General features: G+C 37.5%; 4 protein-coding genes across 4 annotated transcripts; 2 read left to right on the forward strand and 2 right to left on the reverse strand.

Moving 5' to 3' along the window:
* Nucleotides 1–2,316: 2,316 nt before the first annotated feature.
* On the reverse strand, nucleotides 2,317–6,493 carry LOC111210469 (transcriptional repressor ILP1-like). Its single transcript, XM_048769145.1, has 6 exons — nucleotides 5,327–6,493; nucleotides 4,911–5,078; nucleotides 3,814–4,487; nucleotides 3,367–3,649; nucleotides 2,965–3,254; nucleotides 2,317–2,693 (listed from the first exon to the last, which is right to left on the reverse strand). Exons 1-6 carry the CDS (start codon nucleotides 6,491–6,493, stop codon nucleotides 2,501–2,503), a joined length of 2,775 nt encoding a protein of 924 aa, XP_048625102.1. The 3' UTR covers nucleotides 2,317–2,500.
* A 118-nt stretch (nucleotides 6,494–6,611) lies between these two features.
* Nucleotides 6,612–9,907, reverse strand: LOC106384958 (WD repeat-containing protein 26 homolog). The gene is made up of 5 exons (XM_013824884.3): nucleotides 9,655–9,907; nucleotides 8,435–9,271; nucleotides 8,001–8,102; nucleotides 7,255–7,884; nucleotides 6,612–7,007 (listed from the first exon to the last, which is right to left on the reverse strand). The coding sequence occupies exons 2-5, from the start codon at nucleotides 9,239–9,241 to the stop codon at nucleotides 6,777–6,779; spliced, it is 1,770 nt and encodes a 589-aa protein (XP_013680338.3). The 5' UTR covers nucleotides 9,242–9,271; nucleotides 9,655–9,907; the 3' UTR covers nucleotides 6,612–6,776.
* Nucleotides 9,908–12,714: 2,807 nt separating this feature from the next.
* On the forward strand, nucleotides 12,715–18,883 carry LOC106383358 (topless-related protein 4). The gene is given in 25 exon segments (XM_048769189.1): nucleotides 12,715–12,989; nucleotides 13,127–13,211; nucleotides 13,289–13,468; nucleotides 13,561–13,674; nucleotides 13,743–13,904; nucleotides 13,994–14,144; nucleotides 14,234–14,309; nucleotides 14,403–14,509; nucleotides 14,688–14,835; nucleotides 14,944–15,053; nucleotides 15,169–15,238; nucleotides 15,372–15,445; nucleotides 15,549–15,644; nucleotides 15,731–15,826; nucleotides 15,969–16,096; nucleotides 16,192–16,426; nucleotides 16,502–16,639; nucleotides 16,707–16,808; nucleotides 16,869–17,015; nucleotides 17,179–17,289; nucleotides 17,394–17,576; nucleotides 17,706–17,834; nucleotides 17,910–18,005; nucleotides 18,085–18,440; nucleotides 18,529–18,883. Coding segments are annotated over 24 exon segments (3,237 nt in total). The 5' UTR covers nucleotides 12,715–12,989; nucleotides 13,127–13,131; the 3' UTR covers nucleotides 18,677–18,883.
* Nucleotides 18,884–19,061: 178 nt separating this feature from the next.
* Nucleotides 19,062–25,575, forward strand: LOC111210478 (topless-related protein 4). The gene is made up of 28 exons (XM_022710884.2): nucleotides 19,062–19,204; nucleotides 19,263–19,354; nucleotides 19,586–19,711; nucleotides 19,825–19,919; nucleotides 19,993–20,172; nucleotides 20,257–20,376; nucleotides 20,455–20,613; nucleotides 20,703–20,796; nucleotides 20,877–20,982; nucleotides 21,154–21,260; nucleotides 21,454–21,610; nucleotides 21,716–21,825; nucleotides 21,901–21,970; nucleotides 22,092–22,165; nucleotides 22,265–22,360; nucleotides 22,440–22,535; nucleotides 22,741–22,868; nucleotides 22,955–23,189; nucleotides 23,271–23,408; nucleotides 23,476–23,568; nucleotides 23,651–23,797; nucleotides 23,955–24,065; nucleotides 24,157–24,336; nucleotides 24,423–24,551; nucleotides 24,627–24,725; nucleotides 24,800–24,988; nucleotides 25,082–25,251; nucleotides 25,341–25,575. Exons 4-28 carry the CDS (start codon nucleotides 19,840–19,842, stop codon nucleotides 25,492–25,494), a joined length of 3,222 nt encoding a protein of 1,073 aa, XP_022566605.2. The 5' UTR covers nucleotides 19,062–19,204; nucleotides 19,263–19,354; nucleotides 19,586–19,711; nucleotides 19,825–19,839; the 3' UTR covers nucleotides 25,495–25,575.
* Nucleotides 25,576–25,601: the final 26 nt, after the last annotated feature.

Raw genomic sequence — 25,601 nt, forward strand, 5'->3', positions numbered from 1 at the left:
TTTTTTAAACATAAAGATTAAGTTGTGAATACATTGCTAACATGCTTTTTCTCTTGTTTTTTTTCCTTATTTTTCTCTTATTTTTTCCTTATTTTTCCTTAATTTTTTTCTTATAAAATGTTATGAATAAAAAAAATTCAAACCTTTCATACTATAAAAAAAGTCAAAAATATTAGTAAAATCATAAGGTAATACAGCTTCAGGAAGATTGGAAGCCTTCATAAAAGCCATACATTTTATTGTTGAAAAATTTGTTCCGTTCCTCAATAACTAACTACAAGCAAATCAGATTATATCCCCATAGCTTCCGGCATTTATATCCATTTGAATGATCTCTCTCTTTGCATTATGCTCCCTTGCTTCTCTCACTACTATCAACTTCCTTAACACGTACACAACATTAGTAAAACTCCACAACCACTTGATACTGCTTTGATTATGATAGCATACCTGTCTGGAGAATCAGTATAGCTCATTTGTTTTTAACGTTGTAATTGATTCTACTATACAGTTTATGTGTCACAAGAACATCTGTCCGTGAGATCAATGTATTCACTGAATTCACTTCTGATCATAACATTTACAATACATCTTTTTAAAATTTCAACCAATATGTGAATTCAACTGATTACATGCAAATCAAATCAGATCATATCATATCACCAATAGCATCCAGCATTTCTATCCAATTGAATGCTTTCTCTACATTATGCTCCTGCGGTTCTTCTACTGTTATCATCTTCTTCCTTAATAGGTACAAAACACCAGCAGTGACAAACATCAACAAGACTCCACAAACACTTGATACTACTTTGATTATAATAGCATCCCGGTCTGGAGAAGCAGAACCTCCCTCCCCTTCTCCTGTGACAAAACAAACAACAAGTGTGAGCTATACTGAATCAAAATCTTTTGGTTTGCATGTAAACTGGATAGTGAAGTTGCTCTACATGCCAAAAGTTTTTGTTATCATGAATCTGAAAGGAACTAATAACTACCTTTAGGCTGATTGATGAGCTGGCAAGTGTAGGAAGAAACTGACTTGGCATAATTATCTGGATGAAATGGTGGTTAGAGTTGAGAGTGAGCTATAATTAGGAAAGACTCTATCTTCTTCATAACGAACTTGGCTGGGAATTGATTTGTTTGGATCAGAGATTGATTTCTCTTGATTGGGCTCAATCTTAGGATCTCCCTACTTGAGACTGTTCTTTGCATCGTTTCAGCAATATTATCATAGTAAGGTCTTTTAACTTTTTGCTTATTTTTTTTCTTATTTTTGCTTATTGTTTGTTTTATTTTGCTTATTTTTTTTTGTAAAACGTAGTGGGGATCGAAATTTAAAAAATTCTTACCAAAGAGATTACTTTTATCACATGCAGCTCTTAGTGCTCTCCTCTTCTACCTCAAAGTCAGCAATAGTCAAATATATCAATGAAACCGCAAAGAAATACTGCTTCATACTCCCTCCGTTTTTTATTATAAGTCGTTTTAGGGAAACTTTTTTGTTCCAAATTATATGTCGTTTTCGGTTTTCTATGTAAAATTTATTAATAATTAATGTTGTATGACCAATGGTAATATATTTTATATTTTTCTATTGGTTGAATTGTGGTTAGGTAAATAGTTAATGATGTTTTTGTTTAGAAAATATAAAAAATTAATGGTTTTCTTAATGTACGTGTATAGCTGTAAAACGACTTATATTAAAAAACGGAGGAAGTATTCCTTATGTTTTTAAAAGATCCATATTCTAGTTTTTTCACACATTTTAATAAAACACATTAAATTTGCATAAATTTTTGTGTTTATTTTTTTCCACAATTTTAAACCATTAAAAAATCAATTAGTACAATTAAGATTTTTGAAGTTTGCAATTAATTAATAAAACATACATTGAAAATGTAAAAAATGAATATTTTAGAAACAAAATTTTTCTCTAGAATATGTAAGTATTATTTTAATATCCATGCTTGAAGAATTAGATTCTTGTTGGTGAATTCTCTAAGGATTGAACTTGAAGACGTGAGAAGAGAACGTGAAGACTTGTATGATGGAAGGGGGATTAAGCAGATGACGTCAACAAGAATATGTACAACATGCTAGGGCTTTGATTCACTCTGTATAAAACCTTATTTTGTTCCAAATTAAAAGTATAAAGACAATAATAAATTATTCATCACTGAGAAGGAAGAACACTAATCAGCTTCTTTCTCAAGAAATCTTCATAAGCCTCAACAATGAGATGATCATCGTCCCACTTATCACGGAAAGTATCTGATTGTGTGGCAAGTCTATGCTGCTAACTAGCACAGATGTGAAGAAAGACTCCAAATATCTCCAACTGTTAATATAAGTGTGTATCAGCTCAGAGTTTTACATACATCAAGTGTCCTAAAACTTCTATATTTGAAAATGTTTCTTCCTAGAGTTATAATCCTCAATGTTGAGGCTTTGTAAGTAGAGTCTGAAAGTTGTCTCTCACCCTTCAGAGCTTTCATCACACTGCCTCCTTGAGATTGAATGTTCTGACAATTTCTCTGGCGTGATCGTGTTCGTGGACCTCGACTAGCATTCTCCTCAACCTGCGGGCAAGACCGGTAGTTTCCGCATCATCCAGTCCTGAGTCGAGCCGTTTCTCGAGATTTTTTCCAAGTGTCAGAATACAATCCACAAGTGGTTGTAACGGCCGACTGCAAAATCAAAGAGAACGTTTCAGCATGTAATCAAGGCGAGGTTTCAACATAAACTGGTAAATTCCCTAATACGAGATGCTACTATCATGTAAACAATGATTTTACTCTTTGCATTAACACTCACGAAAATCAACAGCTTAACTTTTCATGCAGACATATTGTAACCAAAAAGGGAAATAATATACAACAACACAAGATGGGACTATGATAAAATGACCTATGCCAATGCGTGAGAGAGCAATCTTTTGTTGAAAGAAACTACTGTTACCTGTGAGTTCTAGTGACGTTTTGTCCTGTCCATACTCCAGACAAAGAAGCAACGATCTTTTCAGTTCTTGTGACAGCATCATGGATATTTGATGAAATGCTTCTGACATGAGGTAGGACTTTGCCAAACAAAAGCTCACTAAGAGCCAAGTTCTCCAACACTGGAAGCGCCATGATGTCTTTCCACATGCATATATTTCTCATAAGACGGACTGATGTCCCCAACCTATATGCTGAAACTTGTGGAGCATTGGGTACAGCCTTCAATACCAGAGGACCCCATGTCGGAACCTGGAGAACAAAGAAAGGATCAGACGATATAATTGGTCCAGTATACTTCATAACAGACTCGACGAGATTTTATCAGGAAATAACAAAAGATGTAACAAATTCAAATTCATACCGTAATAGCTGCTACGGCTTCAACAAGGCGAGAACGAATAGCAGTAAATAGTTCTGCCAGAGCCTCGCTTGAAGCAGAAACATAATTTGTCACCAAGCTTGTAGCAGCAACAGCATTTTTTGTCTCCCGGGTGCTAAGTATATCCCAACAATGAACTATCTGATGGTGCAATATAGGAATCGCAACCTTCTCCACTAGCTCAGGGACAAGGTTGGCGTCAGTATCATCGGGTGCAAAATCATCCCCATCTTCTGGCTTCCCGTAATTAAACAATAACCCATGCCTGCAGACATAGATAACGAGTCAGCCTATCTCCACGAATGCTAGATAAACAATGGGTTTAGTTCACACGCTAAGAGACTAATGCCTACTAATAATGATAAGTGAAATGTGTTTTTGGTATGAAATTTTGGACATATAAAAAGATGAAAATTGTGAATTGCTTACCATTCCATGTCAAAGAAATCCACTTCTTGATGAAGAGGATCCCATTTCAAAAGCTCCAATCGTACATAAGGTGAAAAGATGGAAGGAACGGTCAAAGACATGTACGCGTCACGATAAGTAGAAGAATAGTCTCGCTTCCACTTCTCAAATCTCGTCTTCACCCTTGAAAGCTGGGAATATTCCTCAGATGCATCACTGAAGACCTTATCAGCACACTGAAGTATCTTGTCTCTGATTTCCTTATATGCTGAAGTCTCGCTGTCACTCTCATCAGTGCTTGATTCTCCTTCTATTTTCGGAGACGATCCATCAATCTCCATGGCAGATGCACGTTTATTTTCAAATCGAGCTCGCCTTTTCTGCCGTGCTGCAGCCCTCCGTTCCGCCTCCCTGCGCTTCTGAAAGTTTTCGTCCCTTCCCAATTCATCAAGCTTAACTGGTTGAGCCTGCTGTCTTATAGAAGCAGAGGCAGCCAGCGCAGCACTTGTGGCAGCAGCTATTTCTGAAGTACTGCTTCCTTGTTTTAGAACTGCCATTGCTGCTTTCACGGAGGCGCCTTGCTCTACCATTTCATCATTGTTATCTGCAACTCTCCTTTCTAGAATAGCTGAAGCATGTTTTTCATTAAGTTCCTTCATCTGATCTACAATTTCCTCAATTAAGGAACCCTTTTCCTGCGAAAGAAAATTCAAAACAGAAATTAGGAGGAATCCAGTAGCAGTATTTTTCATAGTTGAATTTTTATACTGATGGAAATGAAAGCACCAGATGCATTTATGTTAGGGGTATACATTATCCATATAGTGAATCCATACGGCTCTTTATATGAAAGCCCTTGTGTTGCATGCATTGCAATCAATCGTAAATCTTGTATGTTTTCAATACTACAGAAATCGTTTGTTTGATAGAGATGGAATCAAACTCTAAGTGTCAAAGAATATATACGACAAGAGTACTTAGGTGATTACACGAAAATATGGTTTGAGTTCATTTCTTTCTTGTATCGATGATATGAGTATTTCAAAAGTAAAAGAGATGATCCTGCAACCTATGCAATATGTATACAACTACATGCACATCGTTATATTAGAGCGTACCTGCATGAAGTCGCAAATAACAGAAATGAAGTCTCTGAGTTTCTGCATGAAGACATACTTCTCTCCAGCTGCAGATAGAGAGCTTTCAAGAGATGTGATACTCATCAACGAAGCTGTTAAATTATCATCCGTCTTGGCAAGTGAGGATACCGTTTTTGCATGAGATTCCTGGCAAATAGTTCAAAATAAATGCAGATTATCACAAACCAAATTCAATATAACCCATAACCAAATCAGTCTCATAAGTTCATAACTAGTCAACAGCAAAGGGACTCTAGGAAAACCTCTGCGGTGAGCTATGTTCACAACTTAACGATCAACTAATAATGAAAGACATTATAGGGTAAAACTAACCAAAACCTAAGATAAGGCAAACAATTCATTACTAAGAAGAGGGAAAGTTCATAGAGCAATACCTTAAGCCTCTTAACATTCTCTTGCAACGCCTTCTTGGCAAGCTCGGCTTGTTGTGACATTGGTAACGTATCAACACTACTAGCTGGACCTATGGTAGGAGGCACTAGTGGTATGCCGCCATGATAAGCATACATTTGCGGTTGCTGTTGTGGATGCAAAGGCACATTGCTACTTGCAGTTCTATTAGACCCTTCATCTATTCTTTTACCAATACCTTTCTTTAACTGCTCCTCCTCCCACAACTTCTCTTCTTTATCTTCATCCTCAGATAAGCTAATAATCGTGGACTCATTAGCTGTAAACACAGCTTTCCCATTACCTTTGCGAGGCAATGCACTGATGAAACCTCCTTGAAAATCAACATCCTCATCGCTAAGCACTTCAACAGCAGAACGATTCGCGGTGCTACAATCAAGTGATATAAGATCAGGTGCAGGTGATGAACGTGGCTGCCTCATCTTCTCCCTCTTGGCTCTAGCTTCAATCACCGCCTGCTCAAAATCAAGCCGATCCTCTTCCCCTTCCTCATCAAAGTCCAAATCCGAAACCTGTCTAACCACATCCGTCAGGCTCTCCTGCTCCTGTTGAGGTTTGATTAAGCCCTTGAGCACTACCTTCGGCTCGCTACTCGCACTAGGTCGAGAATACGGAAGCGTCCGTGTGTTCCTTTGGAGCTCGAGCAGCGCCTCTTTCGTATAAGAGCCGGCCTGGGGAAGCACGTTGGAGGAGGAAGAAGAGGAAGGACGATGTTCGATGGTGGAAGAGTTGAGTCTGTGAGAAGATCGCGAAGAAGGTTTGATTCGGTCTCTGCTGTTCTTAGGCTTTACAGTCACGCGGAGAGGTCCGTCTTCTTCCCCCTCCTCGTCATCGGCGAAACTGAGGAGCTTCTTCTTCGTGTCAGAGGCTGGGAGTTTTTTAGGTTTCGCCGGAGACGGTTTCGTCGCGGCGGTAGCAGCTTTACCGTCGATTTCAACATCGCCGCCGTCGTCCCCGCGCCGCCGGAAGTTCCTAGGACGGTTACTTCCCATCCTCGAATAATAAGCGAGTGAAAAATAATTAGTTACCGCTACTGCTTTGTATTTTTTTTTTATTACCAGAGTAAAATATAATTCAATTAACCGACTTAAATCAAAATATACAACAACAAAATAAATAAAATTTTCCATGTAACAAATAATTATCTAAAGGAAAAAATTAAGTTAATCCAATTTTAACGAATTATTTAAATGATATCATTCAAACTATTTACAAAGAAGCATCACGAGAAGTAAAAAAAGAAATAAATGTTGCAATTTGCATTTTCTTTTCATTCCACTTATGGGTTCATAATTAAAAACAGCTTTTTTTCATTTGTTTCCATGCGAAAGGAAACAAAGTAAAAAAGAGATTGATGAAGGAAGAAAACAACATAACTGTTAAAGTAGTTTAAAGGAAAAAGGTCAATCATAATCAGTTCCCATTGCATCGGTGAAGCACACCATTGCTACTACTTGCTTGCACTTGCTTCTTCTGGTTCTGTTGGTTTATCTTGTCAAGTCCCCATATCCTTATGGTGCCGTCATCGCTTGCTGAAGCCAACATGTGAAGGTTTGTTGGGCTCCAGCTCACGCAGTTTACCGCTCCTGCATGTCCTGGTAGCTCAATGATTAACTTCCCTGTTGATCTGTGCCATATGTATACCTGCAAATCACAAAATATACATGTGGACCAATGTCACCATCTGGGTAGAGAGGCAACCATTCTTCTATACTCAGAAACAGAGACTCATCTGGTTGTCTTCTGTCTAAAACTGAATGTTTTGTAACGCTAAATCCTAAAACCGGATTAGATTAACTGAAGAACGCCCACTCAATTATGAAAATGATCCAGAGAACAGACCAGACTATCCTAATTTGTTGATTCTTTATGTATATGTGTGATATTGTACCTGAGAATCCTCGCTTCCACTAGCGATGAAAGCTTGCTTATACCCACCAAAGCAAGATCTGATGAGGAACCGTGAACGCTTGTGGCCTTTGTATCTCATCACAATCTTGGGCTCACCTTCAATATTCCAGAGACGGATCTCCTGGTTAAGGAGATTCACCAGAAGATATTTGTTGTCATTTGAAAGCGAGAAGGATGTAATCATGTCTTCCTCTTCGATCAATCTCTCAACTGTAGCCTCCCTATCAAACAGGGATATCACTGAACCTTTGCATACACTAACGACCCACTTGCCATCATCCGTCATTGCTATATCTGATACTTTTTGCGTCCTCTGGCCTTTCCAGCATTCCATCTCTCTACCGTCTAAGTCCCACATGCAGATGCTTCGGTCTGTCATCCCGGCAATGATTCCCTGCCCATCAGAATACCATCCGCAAGAAATGGGACCGACGCCGCCTTTTTCGTACGTGTGAATACAGTCTCCTGAATCAACATTCCAGCGTCTGATAACCTCTTCTGCTCCACATGTCAGAACTTGACGATCATCAGGACTCCATAAGATCGCAGTCACGGGCTTCTGGTGGCCCATAAGTTTATGCTTCAATGAAAACTGCCCATCTGCTTTGATCTGAGAAGTAAACTCTAAGAAGATCAGCAAACATGTTTCCAGGTAACAAATCAAAACTTTTAACAGGTTGGCCAAAACCCAATTCAGGTGAGCCTTAAATGGTAAGTCAGCATTACCTCCCATATAATTGCGGTCTGGTCCTTGGACGATGAAGCTAGATATTTGCCATTATGCGAGAATTGCAAGAACCAAACTTCATCAGTGTGCGACTCCAAGATCTAAACCATTCACATAGAGAGAACTTAACAAATGTGATTTATGTCATAAACACATACAAGCACTGCTAGTCTGACTAAACTACAAACATAAAAAAGAGGCCACTGAAGTAATTAGATAATCATAGGAACGCGAGGACAGGTGACAGCAAAGAAAAAATGCTATAATAGCCAATGATGGAAAAAAATAACCGAAAAGAACAAGAAGCATCACTGTACTAAAGCCTCTCAGCTAAAGATACATATAGTTTCGAAAAACTAATGATCACCAAGAGAAGAAACAACCACAACATGAAGGAAACAGAAGTAACATTAACAGATCATAGCAGTCTAACCTGAACAGTCCGAGAAGGGATCTGGTGCTTCCCGCATTGATGGTCAGTAAACAAAGACAAATCACTATCCAAAGTATTATGGTAAACACAAGAATCCCGCTGAATATGAAGAGAACTCTCAACTAAACACTCCAACCTCTTTTCCGGGATCATAACAGAAGCAGGAAGCAAGTTCTGCAATTCCTCCAAAACCTTGGACCTTGAACTCACACTCTCTTTACCTTTACCCGATGAGCTAAGTGACATAAACTTTGAAGGTGATATAAGTGCAGAAGCGAGCTCATGAACACGCTTTGTATTAACACAAAGAGGCACAATCTCGTTCCTTAACGTCCCTAGCGCATCAGCTATCTTCTCAAGCTTCAGAAGCTCCAAGAACTTCTGCTCTAGCAGAAAAAACGACGCAGCTTTAACAGCCTTTTCATCAACCAACCCGATTCTGTGCAACGTCGCAACGCTCTCATCCCATTTCCCTTCCTTCACCTGCTGCAAAAACACCTTGACGACGGACTGATGCATAGGGATTCCGGATTCTTCCTCAAGCATAGCCCCGGTTTTACCATACCCAAGCGAATAAAGAGCTCTGGTGATGATCCTGACGAATTCGGATTTTTTAATCACACCTCTGGAGCCGATGGTTTCATCATCTCCTTGGGAGGAGGAGGTGAGAGGCCTCGCCATCAGGTCTCCCAAAGAGTTGTTCACGCTACTAGTGGCTCTAATAGAAGAAGAGTTGCCGTTGGATTCGTCAGCGAGGAGGAGTTTGGCGCGTTTCAAAGGAGGTTCAGTATCCTCCACAACTCCCATGAAATTGCTAGTTCAGGCCATATAGCTATCCTGCAGAGACATAGAATGAAACCAAAGGTTTGAGTGAATGCACACACATTAGTCATTAGATCCACCAGAAGAGTACAAATCATTATACTCGATCATGATCAGAGATCTACTAGCAAAAGATATTAGATCAAACACTTGCTTCATAACATCAAAATGAGTTGCTTCTCAATACGATCAATCATCGATTGCTTCAGCGATGAAAAATCGAGATTCGATCAATCGATTTAATTGCAATGGTAACTCCAAAAACTACAGAATCGAAACAGTACATAGAGCAATCACAAAACAAAAACAATTCGAGGAATCATCGGCATCGAAGTAGGTAGAACAAGGCTGCCATCATCAATCAATCAACGATCTACGATGAAAGAATCGAATCTTACCAGATAAGAAGCAAAAGATAAGGTTTGGCGATGGCGGACGAAGGGGATAGAGAGAGAGATAAGGGTTAGTGAAACGCGCAGAGGAAACGGTATGGATGGCAAAAGCGGTGAGAATTAAGAAGCGTCTGAGAAACAATTTAAAGAGAAAATAAAATAATATAAAAAAAGGGAAGGAAGGAAGGAAGATGAATGAAGAAAGGAAGCGTGGCTGATCAGCGGCTGCTCTCTCCTCCCAACAAAGCTTTTGCGATTTTTTTCCCCACTTTTCACGTTTTATAATTACTAGATTTTTTAACCGCGCTACGCGCAGATAAGATATTATATGTATTTCTCAATTCTAAAAAATAATGTATAATATTGTATTATATTATTTAAAAAATATAAAATATGACTACATAACATAAATATATTTTTAAAATTTTCTTTGGGGAAATCATTATGTTGTTTGATTGTTGTACTTGATTCACATATTTGTATAGATATTTGTGATAGATGAATAACTATATTTTTATTATCAGTAAATAATATATATTTATTATATAATATAAGAAAAATAAAATTATTTACTTTTTAAACAAACTTGTCTCATATTGGGGACTCGGTTATAGACATATCATATACGAATGAGACATTTTTACAGTTATCAATCTTCTTAACATTGAAAAAACAAATCTACATATCAAAACAATATCTCATACGATCTATTTGTGGAATAATTACTCTGAAGAAATTGAATTTAGACATCAAAAATGACTGAAAATGTATGTGCATATATGTTATCTAAGTCTGCTTCACAAAGTACAATTCATAGTTCATATATCATTAATGTCCATCTTATTTTTTTGTCCACCATTTCTTAAACATCTTGAAATAACTGATGCTAATTAATAATAAACTTTTTGCTGGAAAAAAATCAAATTTGTCTAATTATCGCTTAAATATTTTATTAATATGGTCTAAGAAGCTTTTAAGTGATATCATAGTTTAATTTATTAGTTTTTTTGTTAATTTTTAGAGGTTTTTGTATTTAAGATTTTTTTCCATATTAAGCTTCTATTTCTTTCACAGAATTGATATATATATATATATATATATATATATATCATAAAAATTACCATCAAATCAGTTTTACTTAATTATTATTTTGTTTTAACGAAAATACACTTTTTAAATAATTTCATTTAAAATAAAATTATATATTAATTTGCTGTATTTTAACAATTTCATTGATTTAATTAATTTGCTTTGGTGGATAACTTAAAAAGTTTTCATATGAATCGGGGAAAGTAAATTTATGTTGTTATATTATATTTATTTTGTGTATATAGAATCTATATATAATGCTAGTGTAATAAAGAAAGAACATTATTTTTTTGTAACTTCAAAAAGATACATTATTACAATTTAAAATGAATCATAATTGAATAAAATGGTAATTAAATATTTGTAAATCTAATTGTTTAGTTGGATTCTCATGAAAAAAAAATAGATTGGTTAAACAAATGTTTCAAAATTTGTTGTGGTATTGTTTTGTCTATAAATTATAAAATTTATTGAATTAATATATTTAATTATTGCATCCTTAAATAATATTTTATTAAGACATTAGAAAAATATGTTTTGAGTTGTTTTGTCAAATTGTACAAAAATCTATGCTTTTTCATATTTGTAACTTCAAAAAGATACATTATGATAATTTGAAATTAATCAAAATTGAATAAAATGGTAATTAAATATTTGTAAATCTAATTATTTTTTTTTATCTTGTTTAGTTGGATTCTCATGAAAAAAAATCGATAGGTTAAACAAATGTTTCAAAATTTGTTGTGTTATTGTTTTGTCTATAAATTACAAAATTTATTGAATTAATATATTTAATTATTGCACCCTTAAATAATATTTTATTAAGACATTAGAGAAATATGTTATGAGTTATTTTGTCAAAATTTTACAAAAATCTATGTTTTTTCATATTTGTCACGAAAATTTATATGTTAAACTTACTTTTACAAAATTCTTAACTTTGTCACGAAAACAAAAATCTATGATTTTTCATATTTGTCAACGTTCTCACACTTTCTAAGAATATATTAGCTTAGTCACTTACTTATTTTTTTTTTTCAAAACAAAGTATCGGAGTCTTGAAAGTTGAATTCATATTATTGTAAATGTACATAAGAGTTTGTGATTATATACTTAGTGGTTCTTGTATTTGTGTCCAAGAAAGTTTCAATGGCTTAGTGGTAACTGTCCTATATATATATCATACTAACCCGGGTTCGATTCTCACCTTCGCATTGTTTTTTTATTTTTTACGAAAAAAAAGAGATGACATGGCAATTTCGGGTTCTCTGATTGGTTGATTTTTCTATCCTATGTAGACACCCTCTCCATGGTTTATATCCCCCTTTTAGTATAGTATAGATTGTTTTACCCTGCTTATTAAAACATGGTTAAACAGGGTTAGTATGCTTTTAGTCAAGTGGTTAAAATTTTGTACTATATGCGTGTCTTTTAATTTTCAGAATTTACAACTCTATCTTTCCGGAAAAGATCTGGAAAGTTATCATTTGATTTTTCTTTAAAAATGGTAAAAGGGTATCGAGTTTGTGCGTATTCGTTTCTTTGGAAGATTATCGAGGTTTGGCTAAAACAAACAAAACGTTAATTTCGAAGATATTCTTCTCTGTTATTTTCATTAGAATTTTTGCTCGTTGAACCAGTTAAAAAAAAGCACATTGTCAAAACAATTATTGATTCATTCGATATGTGGTTTGGTAGAATTGTGCTCTCAAAATGTTATGAAACAGCCTAACCAAACGTACGATGGGCTTGAACGTGTGTATTCAATCAAAGAAGTTACACTTACAAACCTTAACACAGCCGTTAAATATGTTTATTTGGGCTGTGTTCATTTACAAGACCCATTAAAATTTATGTCGAATTTTAGAAAAATGCCCAACTAATTTAACCACGTCACAAATTATTTTTGTCGTCTAAACGACACCGTTTAAAATTATAGCCTTACCATATCTTGATTCGTTGATAAGGCACGTATCATATAACGTCGCGCTACCAATATAAGCACACTAACGTATCGTATCTCCCTTATAATTTTGTTTCCATCAATGCGTCTTTTGTTTTCTTCTCTCTTTCCTGGATTCAAAATCCCTAATCTTTCTTAGTAATTAATTAATTTAATTTAATTTTCCCCACTCTCTATAAATATCAGTTCGTCACCCACAACAAATGCTCAAAATCAATAAACGAGCTCTCTCTGCTCCTCGCTCTTGCTCGCGTTTCCAGATTCTTCCATCGGCGAAACCTATCATCAGGTACTTCTCCTCCGACTACATTCTTCGTCCTCTTCGCTCCATTCATTTTTGCTGGAGTATCTTGTTATCGTAGGCTTTACGACTCAATTAGTTAGCGAATGATCCTTTAATGTAATGTGTGTTGATCTCGTTCGCAGCAGCAATGGATACTCCTACAAGTGAACTTACGTTCTTGATTCTTCAATTTCTCGATGAAGAGAAACACAAGGAAACTGTTCACAGGTCCTTCCTTCCTCTATCTTCTTTTCCGCCAAATTGGTGATTAAGAAACAGATTAATTATGACTAATGTTAAAATAGATTGGAATCGGAGTCTGGTTGTTACTTCAACATGCGGTACTTTGAGGAACTGGTGACTAATGGCAAGTGGGACGAAATGGAGAAGTATCTCTTTGGGTTCACCATGATTGAGGATAACCAACAGTCCATGAAAATCTTCTTTGAAATCCGAAAGCATAAGTATCTCGAAGCGTTAGATAAGTAAGTATCAAGCTTCATATCTTTGAGTAGTTTTAGCTACTAAGCTAAGTGGTGGTATGAGTCTCACTACTTTTTTTCTATTTAATCTGCAGGCGTGATCATGCTAAAGCTGTGGACATATTACGCAAGGATCTGAGGTTTTATGCACCTTTTTCTGAAGATCTCTTCAAGGAAATGGCCCTGCTTTTGACACTGGATGACTTTAGGTTCTTACAATGTTGACCCTTACAGCTTATATAGACTATTTATCATTCACTTATACATCAACTTTCAGAGAAAATCCGAAACTCTCCATGTACAAGAAGGACACAGACTCAGAAAGAGGCGTTCTGTTTCGTCACTTAGAGAAACTGATAAAGGATAATCCACTTTTCCGCAACAAACTCGAATTTCCTACTATCAAGACTTCAAGGTTGCGTACTCTAATCAACCACAGGTGCTTGAGACTTGTTATGTTATTTTATTCAGTGTAGAACACAATTTCTCAAATGATTAAAACTTGGGATTTACTCGATATCTTCATAGTTTAAACTGGCAGCACAAACTATGTAAGAATCCTAAGCCAAAGCCTGACATGGAAACTCTGTTTGTGAACCATATATGCAACCAACCCATTGCTGCATCCCCTGCTATAAGTCATCCCAATATTGCAGCTGAAGTGTTGTCACCTCATGGTGTAAGTGCCGAATGATTATGTTCTCTCTATGGAAATTGGTTTGTTTTACGCTCAAGTGTTGCCACATGTTTTCTTGACAACTGTTTCAGCCTGCTCCTAGTGCAACAATCCCAGCTGCTCCTGGTGCTCCTGTCAGGCGTCGTCGTTCTGCATCTTTAAGTGCTGGTTGTCTGTTTATTCTGAATGCTCTGTCTTATCATGAGTTCTGAAATCCGTTTCATTTGAATAATTTTGTTTTAACTTGAAACATTGTGTTAGCTGCTATCTTAATGGGCCCTCAGACTCCTTCCGGTCATATGGAAAATCAAACTGCTGATTCTAACAATCCTTTGAAGAGGCCAAGGCCGTGTGAAACCTCACAGGAGGTACTTATGAATTACTAATCTCTGTTATGTATCCGAAAGTTGATATAATCTTTAGAGAGAACTGGGATTTTCAATTTTATGTTTTCTACTTGTAAGAATGTGGCAGAAGAGCTTAAGAGATATCTTTTCCATTCAAAGCATTCTTCTCACAGGTGGTTTGTAATGATTTTTTTTTCAGGTGGGTAATATTTTGCCAGTTTCATATTCTGGCGAGCCCCATACATTATCACCTGATGACTTGCCCAAGGTAGTTGCTACAACTCTTCCTCAGGGTTCACCCGTCACCAGCATGGAGTTCCATCCAGTTCAGCAAATTTTACTACTGGGTATGTCCTATAAAACCGTACTCTCAAACGTGAAGATTCTGTAATGTCATCTCTTGCTTTTTGGTTTTTATTTTTATCTATTAAGGGTACTGAGATATATGTTGTCAGTTGGTACAATTGGTGGTGATGTTTTCCTGTGGGACGTGGGTGCTCGTAAAAAGATTTCAGAGAAGTGTTTTGATATCTGGAAGCTTGATGCATGTTCAAAGGAATTGCAGGTTTACCTCTCACCTTTTGGATATATTCTCTTACTTTGTGGAAGCTTGATGCATGTTTTAATTGTTTAGAATTTGAGCTTGATGCATGTTTTAATTCTTTTGAATTTGTGGACAGGAATCTTTGAATACTGACAAGACGGCATCAGTAAACCATGTGGCATGGAGTCCTGATGGAACTCTATTTGGTATATGTCAACTGTTCACCAGCAATTTATTACCTTCATGAGACTTTGTGATTAAATTGTTAAGTTTATTCGCAGAATAGAAACCGTCTTAACACTGGAAAAAAATTGACATTGTTTTAATATGTCCTTTCAGGCGTGGCATACTCAAAAAACATCGTGCATATCTATTCCTTTTGTCGGGACAATGCCGTAATAAGTCATCTGGAGGTTCATTTTACCAGCTATTCTTTCATTAATATCACACACTTTAGCCTGCCATATGTTCCGGATTGGTTATACATTTTGGTTTTACTCTTTCCTCTGATTCCAGATTGAAGCTCATAGAGGAAGTGTCAACCATCTTGCCTTTTCATATCCTAACGAACAACTATATGTTGTTACTTGTGGCGATGACAGACTCATTAAGGTTTGTGTTTCCGAATTCCGACTATTTATGTTCTGTTGTCACGTTAATGGTTGGGCATGACTTACATGAACTAAAACAATCCAAAGGTCTGGGATGCTGCTACTGGGGCTACACGGTTTACTTTTGAGGGTCATGAAGCTCCTGTGTTCTCTGTTTGTCCTCACCAAAAGGAAAATATTCAGGTATTAAGAATTGTTTCTTTTGTTGTGGTTGGAACGTACAACCAGTCTCATACGGTTGCCATGATTCATTTGTCTGTCATGACACCGAGTACCTTTGGATTACAATTGTTGACTTGACTGACTGAATGTAGTGTATATACAGTTTGTATTCTCAGCAGCAACTGATGGAAAAGTAAGAACTTGGTTGTATGATGAGTTGGGTGCGAGAGGTACCTATGACGCACCTGGCCATTCTTTGATAAGAATGGCATACAGCAGTGATGGAACAAGGTTCATTCAACTTTCTCAATTTTTTACAAGCATTTCTTAAAGCCCTGACTGTGCTATCTTTTCCTTCCAAATTTTAAAACAATAACATGCAACAGGTTGTTTTCCTGTGGTACAAACAAAGAAGGAGAGTCGTTCTTAGTCGAGTGGGATGAAAGTGAAGGCTCAATACAAAGAACATACGACGGCCTTGGACAACGTGCTGCAGGGATTGTACAATTTGACACAACCAAAAATAGATTCTTAGCTGCTGGCGCTGAGTCGACCATCAAAATTTGGGACATGAACAACACAAATATTTTGACAAATATTCATGCAGATGGTGGCTTACCGGTAATATAACCTAATGATCGTGGCCTCTAGCTATTTCTACTACTTCGCAGCTAATTACTTGTGGCAAACCTGCAGGCTTCTCCTTGTGTAAGATTTAACAGGGAAGGGATACTTTTAGCTGTCTCAACCAGTGACAATGGTGTTAAAATTCTCGCTACTGATGATGGATTTAGGCTGCTTAGAACAGCAGAAAATCGCTCGCTTGCCTTTAAGGTATAGTTTATTGGATACTATCTCTGTGAAAAATGTACGAAATTTGTGAACACATTCTCGTTTGCAGGTTCCCGGAGGTGGTGGTTTTGGTTCTTCAAGTGCAAATGCAGGAATAACTATGGCAAATCAATCTACCTCTTTTTCATAATTAAAGTCTGAATTTGAATGTGTATCCTACAAGTAGGGTGCCGAATATATAGTGTATGACTAAACAGTTTCTGTTATTCAGAAAAACGAAGTGCGAACTCTGGCTGATGGAAAGCCCAGAACCTCTAATTTTTCAAGTGAAGTATCTACATCCTGGAAAGTTACAGAGATTACAGAGCCATCTCAGTGCTACTCCTTGAGGCTCCCCGGTAATGTGACAGACACGAAGGTACAAGCTAGATGTTTATCTCCAAAGTTAACATTTACAAGTGAAGAGCTATAAATCTTGTTACCTGAGTTAGATATATCTTGTAGTGACTGAGGCTGTTATTTGTTATGTAGCCTGCGGATGATCAGTGCTTACTCATGTTTTCTTTTGGTGAGAGTTTCAGGTTTCCAGATTAATATACACAAATTCTGGATCTGGAGTATTAGCCTTGGCATCTAATGCAGAGCACAAGTTGTGGAAATGGCAGAATAGCGATCCTAATTTAGATGGAAAGGTATCCTTGGCTCCTTTTTTTAGTAGTTTCCTTGTACATTGTTAGGTGTGAGTTGCATTATTTGTTGTTTCTTTCTTATAGACTTTATATATTTGCTTATATAGGCAACGGCTAATGCAGCACATCCAGTATTATGGAAACCTAAAAGTGGGATTATGATGATTAATGAGACAAGTGATAAAACCCCGGAAGAGGCTATTCCCTGTCTTGCTCTCTCAAACAATGACGCCTACCTTGTGTCAGCTTCCGGGGGGGAAATCTCTTTGTTCAACATGGCGACCTTCAAGGTGACTACCCGTATCTTCCTTGTAAAAAATTGAAATCACCACTGCAGCGTTCTGATAATTTGTAATAATGAAAGGTAGATTTGAAAAAGTTCCATGCTCTGATATGCTCTGTTTTATCTTAACCTATAGTGTATGGCGACGTACATGCCTCCACCGCCTGCAGCAACATTTCTTGCGTTTCATCCTTCAGAAAATAATATCATTGGCATTGGCTTCGAGGATTCATCTATCCAAATCTACAATCTTAGGACTAGTGAGGTATTGCCTGGAATGAAATTATGATGGTTAGTTTCTGTGGTAAAAGTCCTGAATATATAATGACGCTCTTGCTAGGTGAGAGCCATATTGAATGGTCATACGAAAAGAATAACAGGGCTTGCTTTCTCACTGGCTCTGAACATTCTAGTTTCTTCGGGTGCTGATTCACAGGTAAGAATAATGTTGTTGTGAGTTTGGCTCATAAGTTAGTTAAACAGTAGTAACTTGCTTACATATTTGGGGTCTGTAGGTGTGCGTTTGGGGCATGGCTGGATGGGAGAAGCGAAGTAGTATGTATTTGAAAGCTTCAAAAGGAAGATCGATGCCGGCTGTTTCAGATACTCGCGTGCAGTTCCATCAAAATGAGATTCATCTGTTGGTGGTCAACGAAACGCAAATAGCCATTTACGATGCTCAAAAACTTGATTGCTTGAAACTGTGGTTTCGATGCGAAGCCACTATTCCAATCACATCAGGTACATATTCAGGTGATAGCAAGTCAATCTTCGTGGGCTTTGAAGACGGTACTGTCAATGTCCTCACTGCGTCAAATCTCAGACTGAGATGTCGGATTAATCCAACAGCTTACTTGCCTTCGAATCCAAGGTAAGTGTTATTCTTTTTTAAATCTCTAAGTATCAAATATTATGAGCTTCTGACGTATGTATTGATGAAATGTGTGTGGGTTTTGCAGCTCAAATGTACATCCTCCGCTAGTGATCGCAGCTCATCCAACGGAGAGTAACCAGTTTGCAGTAGGGCTCAGTAATGGGCATGTCTATGTGGTTGAACCATCGGAATCAGAAGGAAGATGGGGAACCTCGCCTCCAGGCTCCACCTGACAACTTTTAAAGTTTTTGTATAGTCTCTGTGCTTTGTACAGATATGCGTTTTGTCTTTTTGATTTGAATTCAAAAGATCACAAACCTTAGTTTTTCTTTTGTTTGGGGAATAATTGAATATAATATAATACAAGTAAATACCTAAAAGCATCACAAAACTGACTTGTTATGCCTTCTTAGCAAATGACACGATGGTTCCTTCCTGTATACCATGTGAATCTGATGTCATCTTCTTTACCAACCACAATGCACAACCAGTTTCTTGCTTCCTTTTCTCTTACCTAGGGACTCAATAAAGCCTAATATTTTAGACCACGTTATGAGCCCAGCCCACTATATCCAGGCCCACTTCGGAGAAACGGTGATGAGTATTCAAGTTTTTCAACGGAAGGTGAAGAAAAAGAGTCCATCGTTCCGTCTTTGCTCCAATCACAATCAATGGGAGAAGTGGCTTCGCAGATTCCGGCGAGTTTCGGCCACGAGCTCAGGGCTCGTCTTCGATGCCGCCTCGTCAAAACCTACGATCAGGTATCTTTCTCGCTTTGGTTTGCGTGTTTCTTTCGTTGTAATCTGGTTTCTACAACAGATTATGGATTCTGGCTGCGAGAATCGTCATTTCTTCAAGATAGAAGAGGTTCCTGAGCTCATCGTCGATGTTACCACCCTTAACTTCAACGGGTATGACCTAATTTACCATCCTTAATTTTGAATTTACTGGGCACTGTTCATAAAGTCTATACTTACTGATTAGATACTATTTTTAATTCCTCATTGATAAGCGAGCTATCTTATAATGTCACTCTACCACTATAAGCAACCTAACTTATCGTATCCTGCTTATAATTCTGTTTCCAACGATTCCGCGCGCGTTGGCAGTTAATTTAATTTTCCACTCTCTATAAATATCAGATCGTCACCCACAACAGCAACCGAAGAGGAAAATAAAACGAACTCTCTCTACTACTCGCTCCCGCTCTTGCTCGCGTTCCCAGATTCTTCGATCGGCGAAACCTTTAGTCATCTAAATCTCCGCAGGTACTTCTCCCACTACGTTCTTCTTCGTTCTCTTCGCTCTATTCATTTTTGCTGGAGTATCTTGTTAGTTAGCGCATGATCGTTTAATGTATGTGTGTTGATCTCGTTCGCAGAGCTGCTCTGCAGCAATGGCTACTCTCGAGAAGGATCTTATGTTCTTGATTCTTCAATTTCTCGATGAAAAGAAACACAAGGAACTTGTTCACAGGTTTCCTTTCCCGTCCAATCTTTTTCGAATTGGGAATTGAGAACCCTGATTAATTATGATTAGTGTTAAACAGATTGGAATCGGAGTCAGGTTGTTACTTCAACATGCGTTACTTTGAAGAACTTGTGGCTCAAGGCAAGTGGGACGAAATGGAGAAGTATCTCTTTGGGTTCACCAAGATTGGGGATAACCAACAGTCCATGATGATCTTCTTTGAAATCCGAAAGCATAAGTATCTCGAAGCATTAGATAAGTAAGTAAAGCTTCATATTTTTGAGTAGTTTTAGCTAATCTTAGTGGTGTATGAGTCTCACTACTTTTTCTATTTTATCTGCAGGCGTGATCATGCTAAAGCCTTGGACATATTACGAAAGGATCTGAAGGTGTTTGAATTAGAAACTTATAATAAAGATCTCTTCAAGGAAATGTCCCTGCTTTTGACAATGGATGACTTTAGGTTCTCACAATGTTGACCCTTACAACATTTTTTCAGCTTATATAGATTATCTATTCATATTGTTACATCAACTTTCAGAGCCAATCCGAAAATCTCCACGTACGGGGATACAACGTCGGAAAGGGGTAATTTGTTCCGTGGATTAGAAAAACTGATAGTGGCTAATCCACTTCTCCGCGACAAACTTCAGTTTCCTGTTTTGGGGACTTCAAGGCTGCGTACTCTAATCGGGCAAAGGTGCTTGAAACTTGTTCTGTTATTTAATTCAGTAAAAAAAACACATTTTCTCAAATGATTAAAACGGGATTAACTCGATTTTCTCATAGTTTAAAGTGGCAGCATCATCTATGTAAGAATCCTATGCCAAATCCTGACATCGACACTCTGTTTGTGGACCATACTTGCGACCAACCGATTGCTGTAAGTGCCGAGTGATTATGTTCTCTTTACTACTCTATGGAAATACGTTTGTTTTATGCTCAAGTTTGTTTTCTGGACAGATATTTAAGCCTGTTCCAAGTGCAAGAATCTCACCTGCTCTTTCAGAATGGACAGATACTTATGCATCTTCAGGTCCTATAGGCTGGGGTTCCCCAAACAACCCAGGTTGTGTATTTATTCTGAATGCTTTGTTTTACGTTTCTGAAAGATATGCTTTATCATAACTACATCTGCCAATGCTATATTATCTTACCAGTTTACTTTATTTATCTGAAAGATCTGTTTTGAAATCCGTTTCTTTTGAATAATTTTGTTTAACTTGAAACATTGTGTTAGCTGCTATTTTAATGGGCCCTCAGACTCCTTTTGGTCATATGGGATATCAAACTGCTGATTCTAACAATCCTTTGAAGAGGTCAAGGCCGTCTGGAACCTCACAGGAGGTACTTATGTATAACTAATCTCTGTTATGTATCCGAGAGTTGATATTATCTTTAGAGAGAACTGGGATTTTCAATTTTAGGTTTTCTAGTTGTAAAAATGTGGCAGAAGAGCTTAAGAGATATCGTTTCCATTCCAAGCATTCTTTTCTTAGTGGGAATGTTCTTGGGTGATTTGTAATGATTTTTTTTTCAGGTGGGTAATATTTCGCCAGTTCCATATTCTGGCCAGCCCCATGGACGTAATACAATATCACTTGATGAGTTTCCCAAGGTAGTTGTTACAACTCTTGCTCAGGGTTCACCTGTCACGAGCATGGACTTCCATCCATTTCAGCAAATTTTACTACTGGGTATGTCCTATAAAACCATACTCTTAAACGTGCAGATTTAATGTCATTTCTTGCTTTTTGGTTTTTATTTTTATCGATTAAGGGTACTGAGATATACGTTGTCAGTTGGTACAATTGGTGGTGATGTTTTCCTGTGGGACGTGGTTGCTCGTCAAATGATTTCGGAGAAGGGATTTGAAGTCTGGAAGCTTTATGCTTGTTCAGACGAATTGCAGGTTTACCTTTCACTTTTTGGATATTTTCTTACTTTCCAAGAAGAACTGCTTTTAACTCTTTTAATTCGTGGACAGGCATCTTTTAACGATGATGAGAGGGCGTCGGTAAATCATGTGGCATGGAGTCCTGACGGATCTCTAATTGGTATATGCCAACTGTTCTCCAGCAATTTGTTATCTCTAAGAGCAGTGGATAAACTTTGTGATTAAATTGTTAAGCTTATTCCCAGAATCGATACAGTCCTAACGTTTTTTTAATATTTCAGGCGTGGCATACTCAAAAAACATCGTGCATATATATTCCTTTGATGGGGGCAATGACATACGCAATCATCTGGAGGTTCATTTTACCAGTTACTTCTTTCATTAATATCATACTAGCCTCCCCTATGTTCAGCATAGCTTTACAATTTGGTTTTACTCTTTCCTCTGATTCCAGATTGAAGCTCATACAGGAAGTGTTAACCATCTTGCCTTTTCATATCCTAACGAACAACTATCTGTTGTTACTTGTGGCGATGACAGACTCATTAAGGTTTGTGTTTCAGACCATCTATGTTATCTTGTCACGTTAATGGTTGGGCATGACTTACATGAACTAAAATAATCCAAAGGTTTGGGATGCTTTTACTGGGGCTAGACGGTTTACTTTTGAGGGCCATGAAGCTCCTGTGCTCTCTGTTTGTCCCGACCAGAAGAAAATTATTCAGGTAATAAGAGTTGTTTCTTTTGTTGTTGTTGGAATGTACAATCAGTCTCATACGGCTGCCATGATTCATTTGTCTGTCATGACACCGAGTACCCTTGGATTACAATTGTTGACTGACTGAATGAATGTAGTGTGTATACATTTTACTATTTAGACTAGCATCCCCTATACTAGAAGTTTTCTCTAATGCATTCTAGATCGTACAGGTTATCTTGTCAACAGCAACTGATGGAAAAATAAAAGGTTGGTCTTATGATGATGTGGGTGCGAGTGTTACCTATGACGCACCTGGCCATTCTTCGACCAGAATGGCATTCAGCAGTGATAGAGCAAGGTTCATCCAACTTTCTCAAAATTTTTGAGCAAAGCATTGGCTGTTATCTTTTCCTTCGATGTAAAAAAACAATAATCATGTAACAGGTTGTTTTCCTGTGGTACAAACAAAGAAGGAGAGTCATTCTTAGTCGAGTGGAAGGACGGTAAAGGCTCCATAAAAAGAACATATCAAGGCCTTGGACAACGTGCTGTAGGGATTGTACAATTTGACACAACCAAGAATAGATTCTTAGCTGCTGGCGATGAGTCGACTATCAAAATTTGGGACATGAACAACACAAATCTTTTGAAAACTATTCATGCAGATGGTGGATTACCGGTAAAATGACCTAATGATCGTGGCCTCTATCTATTTGTACTACTTTCTTACTAGCAGCTAATTACTTGTGGAAACCTGCAGGCTTCTCCTTGTGTTAGATTTAATAAGGAAGGAACACTTTTAGCTGTCTCAACCAGTAACCATGGTGTTAGAATTCTCGCTACTGATGATGGATTAAAGTTTCTGAAAACAGCAGAAAATCGCACGCTTGTCACTAAGGTATATTTTCTTGGATACTATCTCTGTGGGCATTGTGCGCAATTTGTGAACACATTCTGGTGTGCAGGTTCCTGGAGGTGGAGGTGGTGGTTTTGGTTCTTCAAGTGCAAATGCAGGAATAACTATGGCAGATCAATCTACCTCTTTTGCAGCTATGAAGGTGAATTAAGTCTGAATTTGGATGTGTATCCGTGTAGTACGCCAAATATATGGTGTATGATTAAACAGTTTTTGTTATTCAGAAAAATGAAGTGCGAACTCTGCCTCTTGGGAAGCCCAGAACCTCTAATGTTTCAAATGAAGGATCTACAACCTGGAAAGTTACAGAGATTACAGAGCCATCTCAGTGCTATTCCTTGATTCTCCCCGACAAAGTGACAGACACGAAGGTACTATTATAGTTAAAACATGGTTCTATCTACAAGCTAGATGTTTATCTCTAAAGTTAACATTTACAAGTGAAGAGGTATAATCTTGTTACTTGACTTAGATATATCTTGTAGTGATCCTGCGGATGATCAGTGCTTACTCTGGTGGGAGTTTCAGGTTTCCAGATTAATATACACAAATTCTGGCTCTGGAGTATTAGCCTTGGCATCTAATGCAGAGCACAAGTTGTGGAAATGGCAGAAGAGCGATCCTAATTTGGATGGAAAGGTATCCTTGGCTCCTTGTTTTAGTAGTTTCCATGTACATTGAGTTGCATATTTGTTGTTTCTTGCTTATAGACATTATTATTTGCTTATAGGCAACGACTAATGCACATCCAGTATTATGGAGACCTAACAGTGGGATTATTATGATCAATAAGACAAGTGATACAAACCCGGAAGAGGCTATTCCTTGTCTTGCCCTCTCAAAGAATGACTCCTACCTTGTGTCAGCTTCAGGGAGGGAAATCTCTTTGTTCAAGATGGCGACCTTCGAGGTGACTAACTGTATCTTCCTTGTAAAATTTCATTAAAGATGTGAAAAAGTTTAATGCTCTAATATGATGTATTATCTAACCTATAGACTGCAGCGACGTACATGTCTCCACCGCCTGCAGCAACATTCCTTGCGTTTCTTCCTTCAGACTATAATATCATTGGCATTGGCTTCAAGGATTCATCTATCCGAATCTACAATCTTCAAACTGACGAGGTATTGCCTGGAATGAAGTTATGATGGTTAGTTTCTGTGGTAAAAGTCCTGAATATACAATGACGCTCTTGCTAGGGGAAAGCCATATTATTGAATGGTCATACGAAAAGAATAACAGGGCTTGCTTTCTCACTGGCTCTGAACATTCTAGTTTCTTCGGGTGCTGATTCACAGGTAAGAATATTGTTGTTGGGAGTTTGGTTACTCAACATTAGTAACTTGCTTTTACATATTTTTGGGGTCTGTAGGTGTGCGTTTGGAGCATGGCTGGATGGGAGAAGCGAAGTAGTATGTATTTGAATGCTCCAAAAGGAAGATCAATGCCGGCTGTCTCAGATACTCGCGTGCAGTTCCATCAAAATGAGATTCATCTGTTGGTTGTCAATGAAACGCAAATAGCCATTTACGATGCTCAAAAACTTGATTGCTTGAACACGGTAATTAATAATAGCAGATTTTATTGTGTTGTGTATTACTGCAGCAAGCAAACTCGCCGGTTTAATTTTTTTTTATTATTGTTAATGAAACAGTGGTTTCTACGCGAAGCGACTGGTCGAAGAATCACATCAGGTACATATTCAGGTGATAGCAAGTCAATCTTCGTGAGCTTTGAAGACGGTACTGTCAATGTCCTCACTGCGTCAAATCTCAGACTGAGATGTCGGATTAATCCAACAGCCTATTTGCCTTCGAACCCAAGGTAACTGTTATTCTTGTTTTTAATCTCCAAGTATCAAATATTATGAGCTTCTGACGTATGTATTGATGAAATGTGTGTGGTCTTTGCAGCTCAAATGTACATCCGCTAGTGATCGCAGCTCATCCAACGGAGATTGACCAGTTTGCAGTAGGGCTCAGTAATGGGCATGTCTGTGTGGTTGAACCATCGGAATCAGAAGGAAGATGGGGAACCTCGCTCCAGGCTCCACCTGACAACTTTTAAAGTTTTTGTATAGTCTCTGTGCTTTGTACAGATATGCGTTTTGTCTTTTTGATTTAATTTCAAAAGATCTCAAACCTTTTAGTTTTTCTTTTGTTTGGGGAATAATT

Source organism: Brassica napus, chromosome A3 (assembly GCF_020379485.1).
Source record: "Brassica napus cultivar Da-Ae chromosome A3, Da-Ae, whole genome shotgun sequence".
NCBI classification, from domain to species: Eukaryota; Viridiplantae; Streptophyta; class Magnoliopsida; order Brassicales; family Brassicaceae; genus Brassica; species Brassica napus.